We start from the raw sequence: 22,553 nt of genomic DNA, 5'->3' as shown, positions 1-22,553 counted from the left end.
CACATGTAGGGGGTGGAGCCATCACCATAGCCTCTCTCCCCACACGCCAGCATCCACAGCTGAACAATAGAGAGGCTGGCCCATCAAACGCCTGACTCACTGAACTACAGAGCAGGACCCCAGCCAGAGGCCCCTTTTGTGTGCCTGACGTGCTGAACAACAGAGAAGGACCCCAGGCAAGGGAGCCCTCTAAGGGCCTGAATGGGCGGAGCAATGGAGAAAGACTGGCCAGAGGGGCCTTCTGATCACCAGCTATAAGATTCTGGAAAAAAGACTCTGATAAGCCATAACTCCTGCCATGGAGGCAGCCCGTGTCCCTGCATATTTGGTGCTGCCAAAGGCCCTGTGACCCAAGTAGCTGTGCCACCTTTACACTCAGCTCTTACTGGGGCAGGCAAAAAAAGTCTTGTGTCTATGTGCGCAGGATTGCTTCTGTCGTGTCCGACTCTTTGTGACCTGGTAGACTATGGCGTGCCAGGCATCTCTGTCAGGGAGGGGGGTTCTCTAGGCAAGAACACTGGAGCGTACTGGCCCCTACTGGTTGCACTATATTTCCTGCTGCCCCAGCAGCCAACTCCCCTGAGTACCTGGTGCTGCCAGAACCCCTGCGACCCAAGCAGCTGCACCACCTCCACACCTGGCGCTCACTGCGGCAGACCCAAGTGCTCCAGGGCAGCCTCAGGAGCAAACCCCAGTGGACCACCCACAAGCAGAGGTGGAAATAAAACCACGATTGAAACCCAGGGGTGGTGTGGCTAAGGAAGAAGACCCCAAACCTTCCCACCAGCAGTAAAACCTGCAGAGTAAGTCCACACAATCAACTAGCAGGACTCTGTGTCTATGGACTATATAAAAGTCATTGAGAGCTCCCACAAAAGAAAATGCACTAGCTCTGATAGCTGTGGACACTGGAGGCAAGAACACACAGGAGCAGGACCAGACTAGAATCTGAGGGGCCCCCACAGCAGGTCCAGAGATCAGCACAGTGTTGGAGGGCCTCCTAGGGAGGTGAGGTGGACTGTGACTCCCAGTGAGGGAAAGGACTCTGACAGCAGTGACTCAAGAAAAACATTCATTATTCTTATGTTTTGACTTGTTCTGTGGATTCTTTTGTATTTTTTCTTTTTTTTCCCTCCTCCCCCCACCCCCCCATAGTAGTTGCTGATTTTACTGGCACTATAAAATCTAATTAAACATCTGAGCTTTTTAAATTTTTTCTCAGTCACATTTTTTATTGTTGTTATAAACTTCTGCCTCTACATTGGGCTTTTGTAGTTCTGTGGAGATTTCCTTTTTTCACTCCCCCTCTTTTCTTTCTTCTATTTTTTTTTCTTTTCTCTTTTTTATAATTTTAATTTTTAATACCTATTTTTCTACATTTATTCCTTTGTTTGCCTTCCTACTACTCTTTTCCCCTTGCAGTTAATCTTCAATGTGTATAAATCTTCTTCATCTACCTCTATTTAACTTTGCATATCTATTCTTTCTTTTCTGTCCTCTCAATATATTTGTTAGTTTTGTTTTCATTGCTCTATTCCCCACTTGGCACCTTGCTTTAGTTTTGTTTTCCAGTTTGTGCTCTAGTTAGTTTTGTTCTTAACTGGTAAATATACTTTTTGATTTTCTTTGTTCACTGGGTCAATATATTGTACTTTATTTTTGTTGGACAGTTTTGACTTTGCTCATGGGTGTATATGTATATATGCCATTATTTTAATTATTATTTCCCTGATTTTGTAACTGCCATTTGTCTGGGGTTCATCTTGGCTTCTCGTTTTTGGATATTTGTTTTAATCTCACTTAATGTCATAACAAACCACTTGTGGAATCTTCGTTCCTGACCAGAGATCAGGCCCTGAGCCTTTGGAGTGGGAGCACTGACTCCAAGACCCTCAACTACTATAGCACTAACCCTGCTGCTGCTGCTGCTGCTAAGTCGCTTCAGTCGTGTCCGACTCTGTGCGACCCCAGAGACGGCAGCCTACCAGGCTCCGCCGTCCCTGGGATTCTCCAGGCAAGAACACTGGAGTGGGTTGCCATTTCCTTCTCCAATGCATGAAAGTGAAAAGTGAAAGTGAAGTCACTGAGTCGTGTCCACCTCTCAGCCTATGGAGTATCAAATATGAGAACTCACACAAAGGAAACCACTTGAATACAAGACCAGGCATTGTCCAACCACCAGTAGCACCCTGTGCAGGGCGCCTCATCTAAACAACAAACAAAACACAAATACAAACCAAATCTTCAGCAGACAGGATTACCACCTCACTCAGCTTTGCCCATCAGAGGAAAAACAAATAAACAAATCTCACCCTATACAGATGCTTACACAAACCACTGGACCAACCTTAAGAGGCCAAAAACCAAAAGGAAGAAAGAATTCAGCCTTGAAGCCTGGGAAGAGGAGACCTCAGACACAATAAGTTAAAAAAAAAAAATGAAAAGGCAGAGAAATACTACACAAATGAACGAACAAACTAGAAACGCAAGTCCAAATAAATGAAGAAGAAATAGGCAAACGACCTGAAGAAGAATTCAGAATAATGATAGTAAAGATGATCAAAAACCTTAAAAACAAAATGGAGAAAATGCAAGAATCAATTAACAAAGACCTAGAAGAATTAAGGAACAAACATACAGAGACAAACAACACAATTACTGAAATTAAAAATACTGTGGAAGGAATCAAAAGCAGAATATCTGAAGCAGAAGAACAAATCAGTGAGCTGGAAGATAAAATGGTGGAAATTACATCTGAAGAGCAGAAAAAAGCAAAAAGAATGAAAAGAACTGAGGATAATCTCAGAGACCTCTGAGACAATATCAAATGCACCAAAATTTGAATTATAGGGGTCCCAGAAAAAGAAGAGAAAAGAAAGGGTATGAGAAAATTTTTGAAGAGATTATAGTTGAAAATTTCCCCAATATGGAAAAGGAAATAGTCAATCAAGTTCAAGAGGCACAAACAGTCCCATACAGGATAAACCCAAGGAGAAACATGCCAAGACACATACTAATCAAACTAACAAGGACTAAACATAAAGAAAGAATATTAAAAGCAGCAAGGGAGAAGCAACAAGTAACATACAAAGGAAACCCCATATGCTGATCTTTCAGTGGAAACTCTGCAGGCCAGAAGGGAATGGCAGGATATAGTTAAAGTACTGAAAGGGAAAAAAAACTACAACTAAGATTACTGTACCTGGAAAAGATCTCATTCAAAATTGATGGTGAAATCAAAAGCTTTTCAGAAAAGCAAAAGTTAAGAGAATTCAGTACCACCAAACCAGCTTTACAGCAAATGTTAAAGGGGCTTATATAGTCAAGAAATACAAGAGAAGAAAAAGATCTACAAAATCAACCCCAAACAATTAAGAAAATGGCAATAGGAACATATATATCAGTGATTACTTTAAATGTAAATAGATTAAATGCTCCAACCAAAAGACACAGACTGGCTGAATGGATACAAAAATAAGACACATATATATGCTGTCCACAAGAAACCCACTTCAGCAGACACATATAGACTGAAAGTGAGAGGATGGAAAAATATATTCCATGCAAAGTAGAAGCAAAAGAAAGCTGGAGTAGCAATCCTCATATCAGACAAAATAGACCTTAAAATAAAGAAGATTACAAGAGATAAGGAAGGACACTACATAATGATCAAGGGATCAATCCAAGAGGAAGACATAACAATTGCAAATATCTATGCACCCAACATAGGAGCACCTCAGTACATAAGACAAACACTAACAGACATAAAAGGAGAAATTGGCAGTAACACAATAATAGTAGGAGACTTTAACACCCCTGGTGTTATATCGCGCTTCTCTGGTGGCTCAGAGGTTAAAGCGACTGCCTGGAATGCGGGAGACCAGGGTTCAATCCCTGGGTCGGGAAGATCCCCTGGAGAAGGAAATGGCAACCCACTTCAGTACTCTTGCCTGGAGAATCCCATGGAGGGAGGAGCCTGGTAGGCTACAGTCCATGGGGACGCAAAGAGTCGGACACGACTGAGTGACTTCACTTCACTTTCACTTTAACACCCCACTCACACCAGTGGACAGATCATCAAAACAGAAAATTAATAAGGAAACACAGGTCTTAAAGGATACACTAGAGGAGAAAGATCTCATTGATTTCTTCAGGACATTCCATTCAAACGCAGAAGAATACACCTTCTCAAGTGTACACGGAACATTTTCCAGGACAGACCACATTTTGGGTCACAAATCAAACCTCAGTAAATTTAAGGAAATTGAAATCATATCAAGCATCTTCTCTGACCACAACACTTTGAGACTAGGAACCAGTTACAAGAAAAAAAACTGTAAGAAACACAAACACATGGAGATTAAACAACACGTTTCTAAATAACCAACAGGTTACTGAAGAAATCAAAATGGAAATCAAAATAATTCTAGAAACAAATGACAATGAAAACATGTCAACTAAAAACCTGTGGGATGCAGCAAAAGCAGTTCTAAGAGGGAAGTTTATAGCCATACAATCCTACCTCAAGGAACAAGAAAAACAGCCAATAGACAAGCGAACTTTACACCTAAAACAAGTGGAAAAAGAACAAAAACCCCCAAAATTAGCAGAAGGAAAGAAATCATAAAGATCGGAGCAGAAATAAATGAAAAAGAAATGAAAGAAACAATGGTAAAGATTGATAAAACTAAAAGCTGGTTCTTTGAGAAGATAAACAAAATTGACAAGCCTTTAGCGAGACTCATCAAGAAAAAAGGAGAGAGAATCAAATCAACAAAATTAGAAATGAAAAAGGAGAGGTTACAACAGATAATGCAGAAATACAAAGGATTATAAGAGACTATGATGAATAACTACATGGCAATAAAATGGATAACCTGGAAGAAATGGACAGATTTTTAGAAAAGTTCAATCTTCCAAGACTGAACCAGGAAGAAATAGAAATTATGAACAACCCAATTACAACCCAACTGAAGCTGTGATTTAAAAAAATCTCCCAAAAAGCAAAAGCCCAGGACCAGATGGCTTTACACAAGAATTCTATCACACATTTAGAGAAGAGATAATGCCTATCCTTCTAAAACTCTTTCAAAAAATTGCAGAGGAAGGAGCACTTCCAAACTCATTCTACGAGGCCACCATCACCCTGATACCAAAACCAGACACAGACAACACACACAAAAAAAACTACAGGCCAGTATCACTAATGAAAATAGATGCAAAAATCCTAAACAAAATTTTAGCAAACAGAATTCAGCAACACATCAAAAAGCTCATACACCATGATCAAGTTGGGTTTATTCCAGGAATGCAAGGATTCTTCAATATACATGAATCAATCAATGTGATACTTGATTGATCAATCAATGTAATACCATATTAACAAATTGTAATACCATATTAACAAATTGTGATCAATCAATGTAATATCATATTAACAAACTGAAAGATAAAAACTATATGATAATCTCAATAGATGCAAAAAACACCTTTGACAAAATTCAGCACCCATTTATGATTAAAATTCTTCAAAAAAAATGGGCACAGAAGGAACCTACCTCAACATAGTAAAGGCCATATATGATAAGCCTACAGCAAACATTATTTTCAATGGTGAAAAACTGAAAACATTCCCCCTAAGATCAGGAACAAGACAAGGGTGTCCACTTTCACCACTATTATTCAACATAGTTTGGGAAGTCCTATAGCATTCAGAGAAGAAAAAGAAATAAAAGGAATCCAGATCAGAAAAGAAGTAAAACTCTCAGTTTGCAGATGACATGATATTGTACATACAAAACCCTAAGTGAAGTTGTTCAGTTGTGTCCGACTCTTTTTGACCCCCATGGACTGTAGACTACCCGGCTCCTCCCTCCATGGGATTCTCCAGGCAAGAGTACTGGAGTGGGTTGCCATTTCCTTCTCCAGGGAATCTTCCCGACCCAGGGATCGAACCCAGGTCTCCCGCATTCCAGGCAGTCGCTTTAACCTCTGAGCCACCAGGGAAGCCAAAACATTACTAGAGCTAATCAGTGAATTTAGCAAAGTTGCAGGATACAAAATCAATACACAGAAATCACTTGTTTTTCTATACACTAGCATGAAAAATCAGAGAAATTAAGAAATAAATCCCATTCATCATTGCAACAAAAAGAATTAAATATCTAGGAATAATATTACCTAAGGAGGCAAAAGAACTGTACACAGAAAATTATAAGACACTGATAAAAGAAATCAAAGATGTCATAAACAGATGGAGAGATATTCCATGTTCCTGGGTAGGAAGAATCAATATCGTGAAAATGACTATACTACCAAATGTAATCTACAAATTCATTGTGATCCCTATCAAATTACCAATGGCATTTTTCACAGAACCAGAACAAAAAAATTCACAATTCATATCGAAACACAAAAGACCCTGAATAGCCAAAGCAGTCTTGAGAGAGAAGAATGGAGCTGGAGGAATCAACCTTCCTGACTTCAGATTATTCTACAAAGCTACAGTCATCAAGACAGTATGGTACTGGCACAAAAACAGAAATATTGTCCAATGGAACAAGATAGAAAGCCCAGAAATAAACCCATGAACCTATGGGTACTTTATTTTTGACAAAGGAGGCAAGAATATACAATGGGGCAAAGACAACCTCTTCAATAAATGGTGCTGTGATAACTGGACAGCTACAAGTAAAATAATGAAATTAGGACACTTCATAACACCATACACAAAGATAAACTCAAAATGGATTACAGACCCAAATGTAAGACCAGAAACTATAAAACTCTTCAAGGAAAACATAGGCAGAACACTCGATGACATAAATCAAAGCAAGATTCTTTATGACCCCCTCCTAGAGTAATGGAAATGAAAACAAAAGTAAACAAGTGGGACCTGATTAAACTTGAAAGCTTTTGCACAGCAAAGGAAACTATAAGCAAAGTGAAAAGACAATCCTCAGAATGGGAGAAAATAATAGCAAATGAAACAACTGACAAAGGATTAATTTCCAAAATATATAAGCAGCTCATACAACTCAATGCTGGGGAAAAAAAAAAACAACAATCAAAAAGTGGGGAAAAGACCTAAACAGACATTTCTTCAAAGAAGACATACAGATGGCTAACAAACACATGAAAAGATGCTCAACATGCCTCATTATTAAAGAAATACAAATCAAGACTACAATGAGATATCACCTCACACCAGTCAGAATAAAGTGAAGTCGCTCAGTCCTGTTGGACTCTTTGCAACCCCATGGACTGTAACCTACCAGGCTCCTCTGTCCATGGGATTTTCCAGACAAGAATACTGGAGTGGGTTGCCATTTCCTTCTCCAGGGAATCTTCCCAACCCAGGGATCAAACTTGAGTCTCCTGCATTGCAGGCAGACGCTTTACCATGAGCCACCAGTGGAGCCCCTAAAAGTCTACAAACAATAAATGCTGGAGAGGGTGTGGAGAAAAGGGAATGCTTTTGTACTGTTGGTGGGAACGTAAATTGATACAGTCACTATGGAAGATGGTATGGAGAGTCCTTAAAAAATTAGGAATAAAACCACCATATGACCCAGCAACCCCACTCCTAGGCATATATCCTGAAGAAACCAAAATTGAAAAAGACACAGGTATCCCATTGTTGACTGCAGCACTATTTACAATAGCTAGAACATGGCAGCAACCTAGATGTCCATGACAGATGAATGGAGAAAGAAGTTGTGGTACAGACACACAATGGAGTATTCAGTTCAGTCGCTCAGTCGTGTCCGACTCTTTGTGACTCCATGAATCGCAGCACGCCAGGCCTCCCTCTCCATCACCAACTCCTGGAGTTCACTCAGACTCACATCCATTGAGTCAGTGATGCCATCCAGCCATCTCATCCTCTGTCGTCCCCTTCTCCTCCTGCCCCCAATCCCTCCCATGATCAGAGTCTTTTCCAATGAGTCAACTCTTCGCAGGAGGTGGCCAAAGTACTGGAGTTTCAGCTTTAGCATCATTGCTTCCAAAGAAATCCCAGGGCTGATCTCCTTCAGAATTGACTGGTTGGATCTCCTTGCAGTCCAAGGGACTCTCAAGTCTTCTCCAACACCACAGTTCAAAAGCATCTATTCTTCGGTGCTCAGCCTTCTTCACAGTCCAACTCTTACATCCATACATGACCACTGGAAAAACCATAGCCTTGACTAGACGGACCTTAGTCGGCAAAGTAATGTCTCTGCTTTTGAATATGCTATCTAGGTTGGTCATAACTTTTCTTCCAAGGAGTAAGCGTCTTTTAATTTCATGGCTGCAATCACCATCTGCAGTGATTTTGGAGCCCCCCCAAAATAAAGTCTGACACTGTTTCTACTGTTTCCCCATCTATTTCCCATGAAGTGATGGGACCAGATGCCATGATCTATCTTTGTTTTCTGAATGTTGAGCTTTAAGCCAACTTTTTCACTCTCCTCTTTCACTTTCATCAAGAGGCTTTTTAGTTCCTCTTCACTTTCTGCCATAAGGGTGGTGTCATCTGCATATCAGAGGTTATTGATATTTCTCCCAGCAATCTTGACTCCAGCTTGTGCTTCTTCCAGTCCAGCGTTTCTCATGATGTACTCTGCATAGAAGTTAAATAAGCAGGGTGACAATATACAGCCTTGATGTACTCCTTTTTCCTATTTGAAACCAGTCTATTGTTCCATGTCCAGTTCTAACTGTTGCTTCCCGACCTGCATACAGATTTCTCAAGAGGCAGGTCAGGTGGTCTGGTATTCCCATCTCTTTCAGAATTGTCCACAGTTTATTGTGATCCACACAGTCAAAGGCTTTGGCATAAAGCAGAAATAGATGTTTTTCTGCAACTCTCTTGCTTTTTCCATGATCCAGTGGATACTGGCAATTTGATCTCTGGTTCCTCTGCCTTTTCTAAAACCAGCTTGAACATCAGGAAGTTCACGGTTCACGTATTGCTGAAGCCTGGCTTGGAGAATTTTAAGCATTACTTTACTAGCATGTGAGATGAGTGCAATTGTGCAGTAATTTGAGCATTCTTTGGCATTGCCTTTCTTTGGGATTGGAATGAAAACTGACCTTTTCCAGTCCTGTGGCCACTGCCGAGTTTTCCAAATGTGCTGGCATATAGAGTACAGCTCTTTCACAGCATCATCTTTCAGGATTTGAAATAGCTCAACTGGAATTCCATCACCTCCACTAGCTTTGTTCGTAGTGATGCTTTCTAAGGCCCACTTGACCTCACATTCCTCAGCCATAAAATGGAATGCATTTGAGTTAGCTCTGATTAGGTGGATGAACCTAGAACCTATTATACAGAGTGAAGTGAGTCAGAAAAAGAAAGATAAATATCGTATTCTAATGCATATATACAGAATCTAGAAAAATGGTACTGAAGAATTTATTTACAGGGCAAAAATGGAGAAACAGATACAGAGAATAGACTTATGGACATGGGGAGAGGAGAGGAGAGGAGAGGGTGAGATGTATGGAGAGAGTAACATGGAAACTTACAATACCAAATGTAAAATAGATAGCCAATGGGAATTTGCTGTATGGCTCAGGAAACTCAAACAGGGGCTCTGTATCAATCTACAGGGGTGGGATGGGGTGGGAGATGGGAGGGAGGTTTGAAAGGGAGGGGATATATGTATACCTATGTCTGATTTATGTTGTTTGACAGAAAACAACAAAATTCTGTAAAGCAATTATCCTTGAATAAAAATAAATTAATAAAAAAAAATCAAAGGTCTTCAGCCCAAATTTACTCCTTTCCTCCACTTTCTTTGCCTGTGAATACTGTGTCTTCCTTCCAACCTTCGAGAGTGAGGTATGAATAAGATACTTGAGCCATGTCATTGATTGGAGTGTGCAGTGTACATGTAATTATCTGCTCGATCTCTTTCAGATGGATTTGGGGAGTGATACATGGATGGAGGAAGGGTGGAGGAAAGTTCCAGGTTCATTGTCCCATCCTACCCAGCATCATGTTATGTTGTTCTGGCCAGCATGTTCAACTGTTCTTTTCAGAAAACTTCAGGGGCCAAAGGGCTAGAATGTCTGTGTTCTCAGAGCCAGGATTTGGAGCAGTTCTCTCTGGAGAACTTCCCTCCCCGGGGGCTTGGAAGACTATTGTTCTGATGCTAGAAGAGAGAAGGGAGACCAGATAGGGACAGGGACCCTTGCTCGCTTTCCCCCCAGTTATCCCACAGATCATTAGAGGCCTGGCTGTCCCCAAACTCAAGAAGGGAGAAGAGCTGAACACAGAAGCTGAGGGTGGGGGTGGTAAGGAATGTTGGCAGACAGTGGGACAAGTGTGAATAGCAAGAGGTCAGCCAGGGGAACAGAGAACTTGAGCTCAGAACCAAATTCAATAGTAGAACACCTTTGTCCTTGAGATCTCCCTGAATCAGAATGAATGAGCCACACACCAGAGGTTCTTGGGGGCAGGCAGTGTAGGATGATTGAAAAAGCACTGGATTTGGGGATTTTTGAGCTGCATTTGAATTCTGAGGCTGCCCCTTCAGAACTGTGTCTTCTTGGGCAAATGACTCCTCTGAACACAAGCTTTGGATTCAGATAGACTCTGCCCCTAACACCTGCATGACAAATTAGTTAACCTCTGAGCCTCAGTTGCCTCATTTGTTAAAAACAGGGGCAATAACACCTTTGGAGTTGTTGTCAGTATTAAATAATATTTAATCTTGTTAAAGTAGATTTCATCTGTCACACTGGATCATGGAGTAACAGTGAGCTTGGGGCCAGGAGACATGCATTTGAATCTGCCTCCAGCTAAACATGTAATCTCTCTGAGAAGCAATTTCTCCTCTGTAGGAAGAATGGTGCCTCTTCATGTAGCTCTCATGGGGCTCCAGTGAGATAAGTGGGCCTGCCCAGGTGGCCCAGTGGCAAAGAATCCACCTGCCAGTGCAGGAGCCTTGGGAGACTTGGGTTTGATTCCTGAGTCAGGAAGATCCCCTGAAGGAGGAAAGAGCAACCAGTTCTTGCCTGGACAGTCTCATGGACTGAGGAGCCTGGTGTGCTAGAGTCCATGGGGTCCTGAAGACTCGGACACGACAGAGCACAAATTGAGTGAGACTGGTGTGTGAAAGTACTTTGCACAGCTCTGTACAAATGTGAAGAATCCTTTTTGTTCTTCAGCTCACCCTCTAACAAAGGCTGAATTAAATACAGAATTGGCCAAAAAAGGGAGGGTGAGGGAAGGAATGTGAATCTTAGGGGGATAGCAGAGAACCTGAAATAATCCCTGCTGCCCGTGTTGAACACTGTCCATTAGGCTCCAGCTCCTGAGGAGCTGCTCACACCCACAGGCGGGTGGGAAAGGGCAGGGGATTGCGAGGAGGGAAAAGAAGGCACTGTCCCACTGCTGTTAAACCCCAGGAAGGTCCTGTCTGGACAGGAGAAAAAGAGGGAATGTTGTCTCAAGTCCCAGCTCCGTCTGTGTCTCCCTCCATGACCTTGACTCCCTTGTGATCCACAAAGCACAGCTCCCAGCCTTGAGCCAAGAAATGCTGCATTTCAATGCCCCCCACCTGACAGCTACTGAGCAGATTCCAATATGCTCCGGCTTGGACCCCACAGAAAACAGACTGGAGCTTCGCGGTCCCCTAAGGGAGGGCAGCTGGCCCTTGTCCCACCGGTGGAGCAGGGCCTCTGTAGGCGGTCCCCTCCCCAGTTGCCCTCCACTTTCCCTCGATAAGTCTGAACCAGGACACGATGGCAGGGCCAGGGCCCTGCTGCTCCTGGGCTCCAGAGAGAGGCTGCCTTTCTCTTGGGAGCTCAGCCCGCAGGATGTGCCAGGGAAATGTTTCCGCAGATTAGTGCCTCCTGGGGTGGGGCAGCAGCAGCAGGTGGCAGGACAGGGCAGGGGAGGGAGCGAAACCCAGGGAGCCCTTGGGAGGAGCCCAAGGACGAAGGTTGTCTTCTCCAGGCTCCAACCTCCAGAACCAGGAGGTCTGGGGTTCCCCCAAAGCCCTCGGCCTCAGTTTACCCCCAGTGACCAGACGGTGCTGCACAGACTACTTTATTTGACCAGCCGTTGTGGTAATTATGATAGTGACACAGTTTAAGTCCTGCTCCAGGTGTAGAATAAATGGAAGGGGAAGAGGTGAGAGGCAGGGGGAGGAGGGGAGAGATGAAGAGCCAGATAAACAATCCAAGAAGAGAGGGGGAAAAAAAAGAAAGGAAGTTACGGCAAGAACAAATATATAAGCCGAGGAAAAGGCAGCCCAACAAGCATGCCTTAAATTAAAAAATCTGGTTGATATTTTTCAAATCTGTGTTTGCTCAGTTAGGCCTTAACAAGGAGCAGTGACATCACCAGTGCAAGGCAGACAAGCCAGATACCTTCTATTGTAAGAGAGGGAAAAGAAGGCAATAACGGATGTCGAATCGAGGAGCTGTCTGGAGGGAGGGAGAAGCCAGCTTCCTGCTGGTCCTCCCCTTCTTCCCGGCCTTGTTTTTCACTGCGTTTAGGAGTGACCAAGGCAGGTGGGTGAGGTCATTATAATATGATTTTTGACATCAACACTGGCTTTCCCCCTTGGGTTAGTCCTGGTCCAGCATCAGGCATCCCTAATCCAGCTGGTCCCTAACCTCACAGTTCGTGCAGGTGAGGAACTGGCTCCACGTCTGTGTCACCATTCTGGATAAACTCAAAGATGAATTTCACCTGGGTCACATAGGCTTCCACCGAGATTTTCTCGTTGATTCCATGGATGCTGAGGGAGAGAAGTTTTGGGGGGAGAGGCCATTGCTTTAGTGCAAATGTTATTGCAGAGGACCCTACCCCTGAAGCCACTGGCCTTTGACCCTCCAGGGGTAGGAAGTGGGCAAGGTGGGAGCAGCCATTTGGAAGAAGTGAGATTCCATATGACAGGCTGGTCACCTCTCCAGGATCTACGTCCATGGCAAAGTACAGGGGGAGTAGCTGATAGTCCTGGGGAGCACAAATCATCCCCTGCTCCGGAATCTATTTAATAATTTCTCCTCTGAGGGGAAGCTGTCTATTAATTCTCTAAGGCTGCAGTCCCAGCGAGACTTACCCCTACGCCAGCCACCCCTCCCCAAATTATTAGGGGCACAAGTGGATAGGAAACCAGGCTACCTATGGGGTTCTCTGCTTCATCTCGAATTTCACTACCAGATCCGATGCCCACAGCCTGCCTCCACACAACAATACAACCAAAGCACACATGTAACTGCAAAGATGAAAGGAGATAACCTACACTCCTTAAAAAAACCAATGAACCCCCTTCCCATGAAATCTGTTCCTAAGTTCAAATTCAAATATATATTCAAACAACTTGACTTATGATGAGGAAATCAGAGCTGGGTATGGTAAGGAGCAGAGAGGTAAATGGAAATCATGCCCCTCTATCCCAGGACTAAAAATTTGCTGAAGTGAAGTGAAGTCGCTCAGTCGTATCCAACTCTTTGGGACCCCGTGGACTGTAGCCTACCAGGCTCCTCCCTCCATGGGATTCTCCAGGCAAGAGTACTGGAGTGGGTTGCCATTTCCTTCTCCAGGGGATCTTCCCAACGCAGGGATTGAACCCCGGTCTCCTGCATTCCAGGTCTCCCGCATTCCAGGCAGTCGCTTTAACCTCTGAGCCACCAGGGGAAAATTTGCTAAAGAACCCACAAAGTAGTAGTTCACATACAGTAGTTGAAACTGGTGAATATGTTTTAGATTCCCAAAGTATGTTTTGAGAATTCAAAGCATGAGTTCATCTTTGACCTCAAATGTGTCCTGCAGTTCACTAAGTGGAAGTTGAGAATTCTGGAGTACCCACTTTTGGTGCAAATGAGATCCAGAGGGGAGGGCTTCTCTCAAAGGAAAGAAGAGGTGGGACTCAAGGGTCCTAATACTACCAGGTTCTTTCCAGTCATCTGATTATCTCCATCCCTGAAAAACAGTCACTGATTCCACCAAATTCTGGGGAGTGGCAAGACTCTGGCACTGAGAAAAGCTGGCCAGTTGGGCTCTGCAGTATCTTTTAGTTTGTACAAATTCCAGGTTTCCCCCATTCTGTGGACTGTCAGGAGAATGAGTGGGAAAGGGACAGGTCAGATGTATCTCCTCTCCCCACCAAGCTGTCCAAACCTGTTCCACTCACTCACCTACTGAAGCTCTGAGGCTGTAGGTAGATGGGGTTGAACCGGTAGATGCCAGTGGTAAGATTTAGATAGTGTCTGCTGTCTGTGTTGCCAATGCAAGTACCTAGAAAGGAAGAATCCAGAGAAATGGAGCTTTATGTAAGCAGCCAAGCCAAGGAAGTGGTGGAACACAGGCTACCTGGAAAATTGGGGCCCTTGTGTCACCACAGAAGACGTCTGGATCTTCCTTAGGAGACTGCAGCCAAGGATTTTTGTCCTTCAGCCTACCCATTTTCAAAACCTTTCTAAGATACCATTTCAGCCAGGAACACGGAATCACCTCCCAAGGGCATTAGAGACATCCCTTACATGGCCCAAGGCTAAGTGCCCTCTCTCCATGATGACCACGGAGGCCAACGGCTTCATTTCATACCCATGGCCAGGTTATTCTATCAGTAGAAATCTAGATATCCAGAAATCTAAGCACCATTTCTTTATTGCCCAAGCTTTCTTGTGTATCGCTCAGGTTAGAAACAAACACTCTCTGGGGGAGTTTTACTGCTATAGATGGCGATTCTCTTAAAGTAGAACACGCTGTGCTGCTGTGCTTAGTCGCTCAGTTGTGTCCAACTCCTTGTGACCCATAGACTGTAGTCCACCAGGCTCCTCTCTCCTTGGGGTTTCTCCAGGCAAGAATAAAAGTGAAGTCGCTCAGTTATGTCTGACTGTTAGCGATCCCATGGACTGCAGCCTACCAGGCTCCTCCGTCCATGGGATTTTCCAGGCAAGAACACTGGAGTGGGGTGCCATTTCCTTCTCCAGTGCATGAAAGTGAAAAGTGAAAGTGAAGTCGCCCAGTCGTGTCCGACTCTGTGCGACCCCAGAAACGGCAGCCCACCAGGCTCCCCCGTCCCTGGGAGTCTCCTGGCAAGAACACTGGAGTGGGTTGCCATTTCCTTCTCTAAGGCAAGAATAAAAGTAGAACATAATTTCTGGTTATTCCTGTCTTCTGAAGAAGGACTCTATCTTCCCAGAGTCAAACTTCAGGTCTGGATAGTCCCAGGATACCCTCTAGTGTCCCATTCTCCTGAAGGTAGTAAGTTGTCCCCCTCCCCAGCTGGGGCTGGGACTCCTCCCCATTATGAATGTTCTTTGAAAAAAGACTCCATAGCTTGTCAGTTAAAGTGTGGTGGGACGAATTTGAGATGGTAATTTGTGTTTTACTTTGATTGAGTTAGTGCTTTTGTTCTAGAAATGGATCCCATTTTTAAGTACTTTCAGGCAGAACAGATTTATCATGAAGCTGTTAAGCTTATGCATAAAGATCCCACAAGTACAGATGTGTTTTTTGAGTTCATGACAGGGTCATAGCTCTGTGTTCATGTAGTTGGACAGGTATTTTTAACAATTTAAAAGTGACAGAAAAATTTCAAAAATACCATTGGCTATTGCTCTATAGCAACCTTGGGATGATGTTTGACGTGCACGTTTTGTTTGAGGATCCTTTCTAAAGTGGAAGCCCAGCTGACTTACAGTGTTGTGCTAGCTTCAGGTGCACAGTGAAGTGGCCCAGCCATCCACGTTCAGGCAGAGCTGTTCTGTTCCAGATTCTTTTCCATCATAGGTTATACAAGATAGCGAATGTAGTTCCCTGTGCTATACAGGAAGTCCCCACTGTTTATCTACTTAATATATAATAGTGTATATCTGTTGTTCCCAAACTCCCAGTTTATCCTCCCCAACACCTTTCCCACTTGATAACCACAGGTTTGTGCTCCATGACTTTGAGTCTACTTCTGTTCTGCAAGTAAGTTCATTTGTACCATTGTCCTAGCTTTCACACGAGTGACGCCAGATGACATTTGCTGTTCTCTGTCTGATTTGCTTCACTTAGTATGATAACCTGTAGGTCCGTTGTTCTACTTTTCACTCCTGGTTTCAAATGGGTCCCTTCACAATTCCTGGCTTTGGAGATTTCTGCCATTGATGTCTGCCTATCTCTATTCTGTACAAGCCTAACTGTGCTGAAGAGATTATCGCAGGTGCCCCACAGGGAGAGGGAAAGGTAGGGAGCCTCTGAGGCCAAGAGAGGAGAACCTGGGAGCCTGAAAGCCAGGGTTCCTTGATGGCAGGGGCCCAGGTCCTGCTCTGTGGCAGGAGTCCAAGGAGGCAGGAAATCTCAGAGGGGATATTCAGGGGAGACCTTGGATCCAGAGCTCTCACCCCCCAGACAGGTCAAGGAATCAGAGGAAATCTGCAACCTGCAGTGACCTTGTGGGCAGGATAATGGATGTCTCAGAGGGAGACAGACACAAGGACTGATGTCCACAGACTAAGGGATCCTGACGCTATGCTACTGCATAGACCCTGAGGCCTGATTCAAGGTGGGGGTGGTGGGGTTGCTTGGAGGCTTCAATAATGCCTGAGGTTGACTTTTTGAGAAATGAGTTAGATTTAAGTTGATTAAAAACTAAGAGTGCTCCCCCACCTGATACCCGAGGAGTTTATGGTTGTAGAATTTCACTATAATATCTTTAAGGTCCATGCCTAACAGGTCCTAAGAATTAGCTTAGAAAAATGAGAGACTCCATGATTGAAGGTATATAAAAACAAAGTGAACACAAGTCTTCACATTAGAGCATCTTTTCCTCACATCACAGACCAGAGATTCTCAAACTGTGGTCAGCCATCAGCTGGTGTCAGAATCCCCTGGGATATTTGTTAAAAAGGCAGATTCCAGGGTCCTCTCCAGAGTTAATATACCTGAATCTTTGGGAGTGGGTCCAGGTAATCTGCATTTTAGTAAGTTCCCTAGGTGATCCTCTTGTCCTCTTAAATTTGAGAACCACTATCTATACAACATAGATTTGGAAGGCATGCTGGAAGACTGAGGAAGAGGCACAGAGGCACTGCTCCTGGGAGAGGTGAAGGGGGTTAATTCCAATGGTACAGCCAGGAGAAGTTCCTGGGCTGCAAATTCTGAGCTCTGTTGCTGAGCTGTTATTCTAGAATGGATCAGAACCAGACTGCACGGGTGGAACCCAACCCCTTCTGTGGCTCCTCCAGAGGAAGGGGAATCTGAGCCGATCCTCTCCTCTAGGCCAGAGTGGCTGGCCTAGGTTAAGCAAGGACCCAGGCTTGGCTGACCTAATTTATTGTTTCTGATCCTTTCCTGTTTGCTTTCTCACTTCCACTTGGAGGGGAAAATACAGTTCCAGTCCCATCAGGAGAGGAAGCAGCCAGCTGTTTCCAGGCTGAACAGCTGGCATGGGGGTGGGGCAGTGGATATCAGATAGGATACAGTTCCAGCACCGCCCCCCCCACAAGCTCCCCCCAAACTCCCCCAGCCACAGTTGATGAAGTCATTACCTGGGGCAACAATGTTGACTTCCGGGAAGACAGATTGTATGGTCTGGCGGAGCAGCTGGTAACCCAAGGCCTGATCATCAGAGGGGCTGATGGGCAGGGGGTCAAAGGCATCCAACACGTGGAACTGGACCCGGTCATCAGCCACAATGTCCTTGGCTAGTTTTAGGACCTTGAGAGAGGAAACAAAGAAAGTCTGATTTCTTATTGATCTGCTATTCAAGTACTGTATGAATCTATACGGTCCTGATGTCTCTCCAGCAAGGCAGAGCCTTTACAGAGGAGACTCACTGTAGCTCTGAGACCTCAGTTTCAGCCTACTGGTTGTAGGAGATAGAATGGCTGTTCTTCCTGGAAATCTATAGCATGGTAGATTTAGGTTAGATGCTTGGGAGGTTTGCCTTATAGCCGTGAGGTAGGTCAGGAACTGGAAAATCAGGATATTGGGTAATTTCCCTTAGGCTGAGAACCATGGGTTAGGTGAAAATGTAGGAGACAGCACAGTGGAAATCTCAACCATCTCGAGGCAGGGGGGTAGATATGATGACCTCACTTAAGCCTGGGAGAGTCTCAGACAGCTGGTGACAGGTCATACACTTTCTTCCTTCTCTGGGCATCCCTGCTTCCTGTTTGTAACCATCTGCACTGGGGCCAGGAAGATGAGCTCAACAGACAAAAAGTCAGAGGTTGGGGGGCTAGTATTCAAGTTTTCTCTCTGAGCCTCCTTTCCTCAGGAAGGAATATGAGGAAGCTTCTAGAAATTTCAGTCTGAAGTAACTAAAGCTGAACTCAGCAAAAGTCCTGGTCCCAGGCAGGATGTAGACCAGACCCTGAGGATCAGATCACATGAAGTTGTGTGGGAATGGATGAGGATGCTGACAGTCTAGCCCCACAAACCCACCCAGCCACCTAGGGAAAGCTCCAGCACCAGTCTCAAGCTATCTGGATAACACTTGCTTTAGGACAGTCTCTGCCCTAGAAAGGGGAGTGTCTGTCTCATAACTGGGGGGCATTATCTTGAGAGGACCTCTTTTAGGTCAGTGTGAGGTCTGGAAAGGAAATGACGGTTTTCTTCTGACTTAAAAACCATCATTTGAGGCAAAGCAAATTCTGTGCTGTTGGGCTGAGGGGAGGGGCAACTCACTTGTCAGAGCTTATTTTCACTCTAGCACAGATGTCTCAAATACTCTGATACAAGAATTAATATATAGTCTGGATATGTTCTTGACCCTCTGGAAGGCTCCTAAAGTTATCCCCAGAAGTGTCTGCTGTGCCCTGCCCCACATTACTTAAAGATTCCTGCCTCCAGAAACTGAAGAAGGCACACAGATCAGACCTCAGTGAGCAAGTGGCTCAGCGGTGAATGGTCTGCCTGGCGATGCAGGAGACATGCGTTCGATTCCTGGGTGGGGAAGATGCCCTGGAGGAGGAAATGGCAACCCACTCCAGTACTCTCGCCTGGAGAATCCCACAAACAGAGGAGCCTGGCAGGCTACAGTCCATGGAGTCGCAAAGAGTGGGACACGACTGAGCACGCATGCCTGCAATGAGCCTACAGAGCCCAGGTTTCCCACCAGCTGCTAGGCTAGGTCCGGACTCAAAGGCCTCGTTTCTTTACGTCTAGTACCAAGAATATAAAAGGTATGCAATGAATGTTGCATATATACATTTTAAAAGATGTGAAACAATAATAATAAACAAAACAACAGGAGTTGTCTCATTAAGGAATTTGCCCAAGGTTTACGGAGGTAGTATTGCTGGGCTGGGTATCTGACTTCACAAGGATGGTGCTTTACTTTTTCCAAAGTACCTACAGGTTGAAATGGCATCGAGTAGAGCCAGAAAGAGGGTGGTGTTCATTTAAGATGGATTTCTTAGTGGTATGAATTTTAAGCCAGAATTTGAAGGAAGGATATGAGAATGATGGAGAAGAGGCAAGAGACAGTGTGAGCATGCACAAAAACTCAGCTCTGTGCTTTGCAGAGCCACTCACAACTGTGTGACACTCAGCGAGCTCCTTAGCCTTTGCATCTCAGCTTGCTCATCTGTTAACAGAAGGATAATAGTAGCACCTACCTGGTAAGGTGGCTTTTACCATGACTGGATGTGTGTAATATGCTTAGGCTGGTTCCCAGCACTCAATGTATGTTAGCTGTTATTTGCCTGTTTAGAAGGGAGGGACCACTCTGGGCAATAATCAGAGGCATAAGGATGGGACTAAGAGGAGGGATTCATCAATGGTAACAGGGACCTCAAAGGCAGAACACATTGATTCCTCATTTCTCTGAGCTCCTACAGTCCGTATTCCCACATTATGTTGTTTTCTATTTTAGGCAAAGCTGTATTTTCTTCTTGAGTGAATAAGTTCAAGGGCAAGGACAATGGGTACTTAGAGTTAGCAAGACCAGCTTCCATCCTACTGTGAGACTGGTCATCAAAACAACCACAACAGGCTGTCACTGGCTTGTGCTTCAATATTTCCAATGGCAGAAAGCTCACCATCATGTGTTTTAATCCATTTCATCTTTGAACAACTCTGTAATAAGCATCTTCTTAATAATGAACTGAGGTACGGGTTCCTGTAGCATCTAACCTACTCATACCTCTTTTATTTATTTTTAAAATATTCTATAGAGTCCACAGGATAATGTATCAATAGTATGAGAGCCATCAGCAGGATCTCACCTCTGTTGAGAATAGAGGCCTGTGCTCCTGCCGCCTGAATGCTGTTCCCGGGTCTTTGCTCCTTTTTGGGTTTCAGTGTAAATGCCTCATGAGAGAGGATGGTGTGTGTGCTTAGTCATATAGTCACGTAGGACTCTTTGCGACCCCACAGACTGTAGCCTGCCAGGCTCCTCTGTCCATGGAATTTTTGAGGCAAGAATACTGGAGTGGGTTGCCATTTTCCTCCTCCAGGGGATCTTCCCAACCCAGGAATTGAACCTGCCTCTCCTGTGACTCGGAGAAGGCAATGGCACCCCACTCCAGGACTCTTGCCTGGAAAATCCCATGGGCGGAGGAGCCTGATAGGCTGCAGTCCATGGGGTCGCTAAGAGTCGGACACGACTGAGCGACTTCACTTTCCCTTTGCACTTTCATGCATTGGAGAAGGAAATGGCAACCCACTCCAGTGTTCTTGCCTGGAGAATCCCAGGGACGGGGGAGCCTGGTGGGCTGCTGTCTATGGGGTCGCACAGAGTTGGACACGACTGAAGCGACTCAGCAGCAGCAGCTCCTGTGGCTCCTGCATTGCAGGCAGATTCTTCACGGCTGAGCCACAGGGGAAGCCCCTAAGAGAGGGCTGGCCACAGATACGAAACTGCTTACTGTCCCAACCCTACTTCACAACCATTTCCTGACACACTGTCCTGTGGTTTTCTTTGTGGTGCCTACTTCTTCCACTTGTTCATATATTTGATTACTTATACCCACTAGCATGTAAACATCTTTAGAATGGGAACCTTGGCCTGTTCACCATTTTCCCAAGTGCTTGGAAGAATGTCTAGCCCATAGTAGCCACTGAATGAACATTTAGTGAATGAATAAATGAAGGAAGACAGGAATTTTCTGTAAAACACTCTAGATAGGTGGACATCCAGCCTCTGAGCAGCTCACTATCATGCGAGGCGCCCTACTTCCAAACTCAGCTTTAAGTGGGGGCTCCCAGAAACATTTCCCAGTGGCCTTATCTCTCCCCCTCAAGGGCCACACAGGACAAGCCTTCCTTCCCGCATGGCAGTCTGTTAGGTTTCTGAAGACTCTTGTTCCTCACAGATGGGGCCACAAAGTTCATTCAGACCCTTCCTGTAAAAACTTATGGGTGAGACCAGGTAAAGATGGATGAAGAGGGCTCAGGGAGCCATTCAGAATCAGGGCATGAGGAAGAGGTGTGACCAGGACAAAGAGGTACTGTGTACTCCTGGGGTGATGGGGGCTTTCCATTCCCCACGGAGACAGGGGAGCAGGGTGGGCCTAGGGAGCCCAGAGATCTCATCAGATCAGCGGGGAAGGAAGGCCACTGCGGCAGAGGGCAGCATGCCAGAACCTGGGGAGATGAAAGCCCCAGCTGGTGGAAAACAGCCCTTGGAAAGGGCATGGAGTTGGAATGAGGCTGGAAAAAAACTGGTGGAAAGAAGCTCAGTGAGGGGAATTCAGTGATTTCCTGGCCCCATTAGCCCCCAGGGAGAGGACAAAGGCTGGCACTGGATGAAAAGCAGCAGAGCCCAGGGCTTACACTGTTCCAGTTCCCTGTCAATGCTGGGTGACTCTGGGCAGGCTGCCCCCAGCCCCTGCAATGCGGGCATGCCCCCCAGCCTGTGCGAGGACACACAGCATCCTCCATGGAGAAGGCCCCAGGGAGAAAGGACCACAGAAATCAAAGTGTGGCAGACCCTTGATGACCCGCCAGGAAGATCATCCGGAAACACCACCCGCCCCTTACCTTGCTTAATCCTGGAATATAATACTCATCTCATAGTTGTCAGGTGGGTTTTTTTGATCATTTTCAGAAGGATCAGATTTACCTTCTGAATTCTTTTTAGCTCAACCTGACGTTTAAATAAGCGGGTCTTTCCTAGAGATGTCAAACGTTCTGTGTATTTCTTCTCACCCTTTAGCTTTCAGCTCAGATATCACGTAAGGAAGTCTTGCCTGACCTGTGGACAGATTCTCATTCCTTCTTAAATTCTTCAATAGCAGCAGCCCCCTTTCCTCATAGCACTCATGGTTTGCAATTACACATTCATTTTTCTAACCTTTAAATTGACATTCATAGCAGAACATCACAAGTCTGTCTGCAACCTCTTCTCTCCAAGGGGTTACACACCCTTCCCATGGGACTTTATTGGCTCTACAGGTTTCAATTAATAATACTCTAGCCTCTGTCTCTATTATCTCTTTGGATCTAAGGTATTTATAACTGTCTATTAATATATTAGAAGCCTCTCAAATTTCTAAACCATTATATTTCTCTGAGAACTTGCTTTCCTCTTGAATTCCCAATCTTGGTTACAGGCACCAGTACCTGACCAGCTAACATCACACACTGCGTCCTGATGAGCCCACCTCTCACT

General features: G+C 44.8%; 1 protein-coding gene and 1 long non-coding RNA gene across 3 annotated transcripts in view; both read right to left on the bottom strand.

Moving 5' to 3' along the window:
• Positions 1–10,656: 10,656 nt before the first annotated feature.
• The window catches only part of PM20D1 (peptidase M20 domain containing 1), a 24,296-nt gene continuing 12,399 nt past the window's right edge, over positions 10,657–22,553 (bottom strand). Inside the window, exons 11-14 of one of the 2 annotated variants that reach the window (XM_040262956.1) lie at positions 17,485–17,653; positions 14,140–14,239; positions 12,613–12,737; positions 10,657–10,974 (exon numbers count right to left, since the gene is read on the bottom strand). In XM_040262956.1, coding sequence (XP_040118890.1) covers positions 12,614–12,737; positions 14,140–14,239; positions 17,485–17,653 — 393 coding nt within the window. In that variant the 3' untranslated portion in view covers positions 10,657–10,974; position 12,613. Of the gene's footprint in view, positions 10,975–12,027; positions 12,738–14,139; positions 14,240–17,484; positions 17,654–22,553 lie in introns of those variants that run through there. The other variant, XM_040262955.1, reaches the window with a different exon arrangement.
• LOC120879949 overlaps positions 21,956–22,553 on the bottom strand; it is a 1,718-nt gene continuing 1,120 nt past the window's right edge. Inside the window, exon 2 of the long non-coding RNA XR_005724914.1 lies at positions 21,956–22,545. This is a non-coding gene — a long non-coding RNA (uncharacterized LOC120879949). The remainder of the gene's footprint in view (positions 22,546–22,553) is intronic.

The sequence above is a fragment of the Oryx dammah genome, unplaced genomic scaffold (genome assembly GCF_014754425.2).
Source record: "Oryx dammah isolate SB20612 unplaced genomic scaffold, SCBI_Odam_1.1 HiC_scaffold_21, whole genome shotgun sequence".
NCBI lineage: Eukaryota > Metazoa > Chordata > Mammalia > Artiodactyla > Bovidae > Oryx > Oryx dammah.
This window is presented reverse-complemented; position numbering and strand designations above follow the sequence as displayed.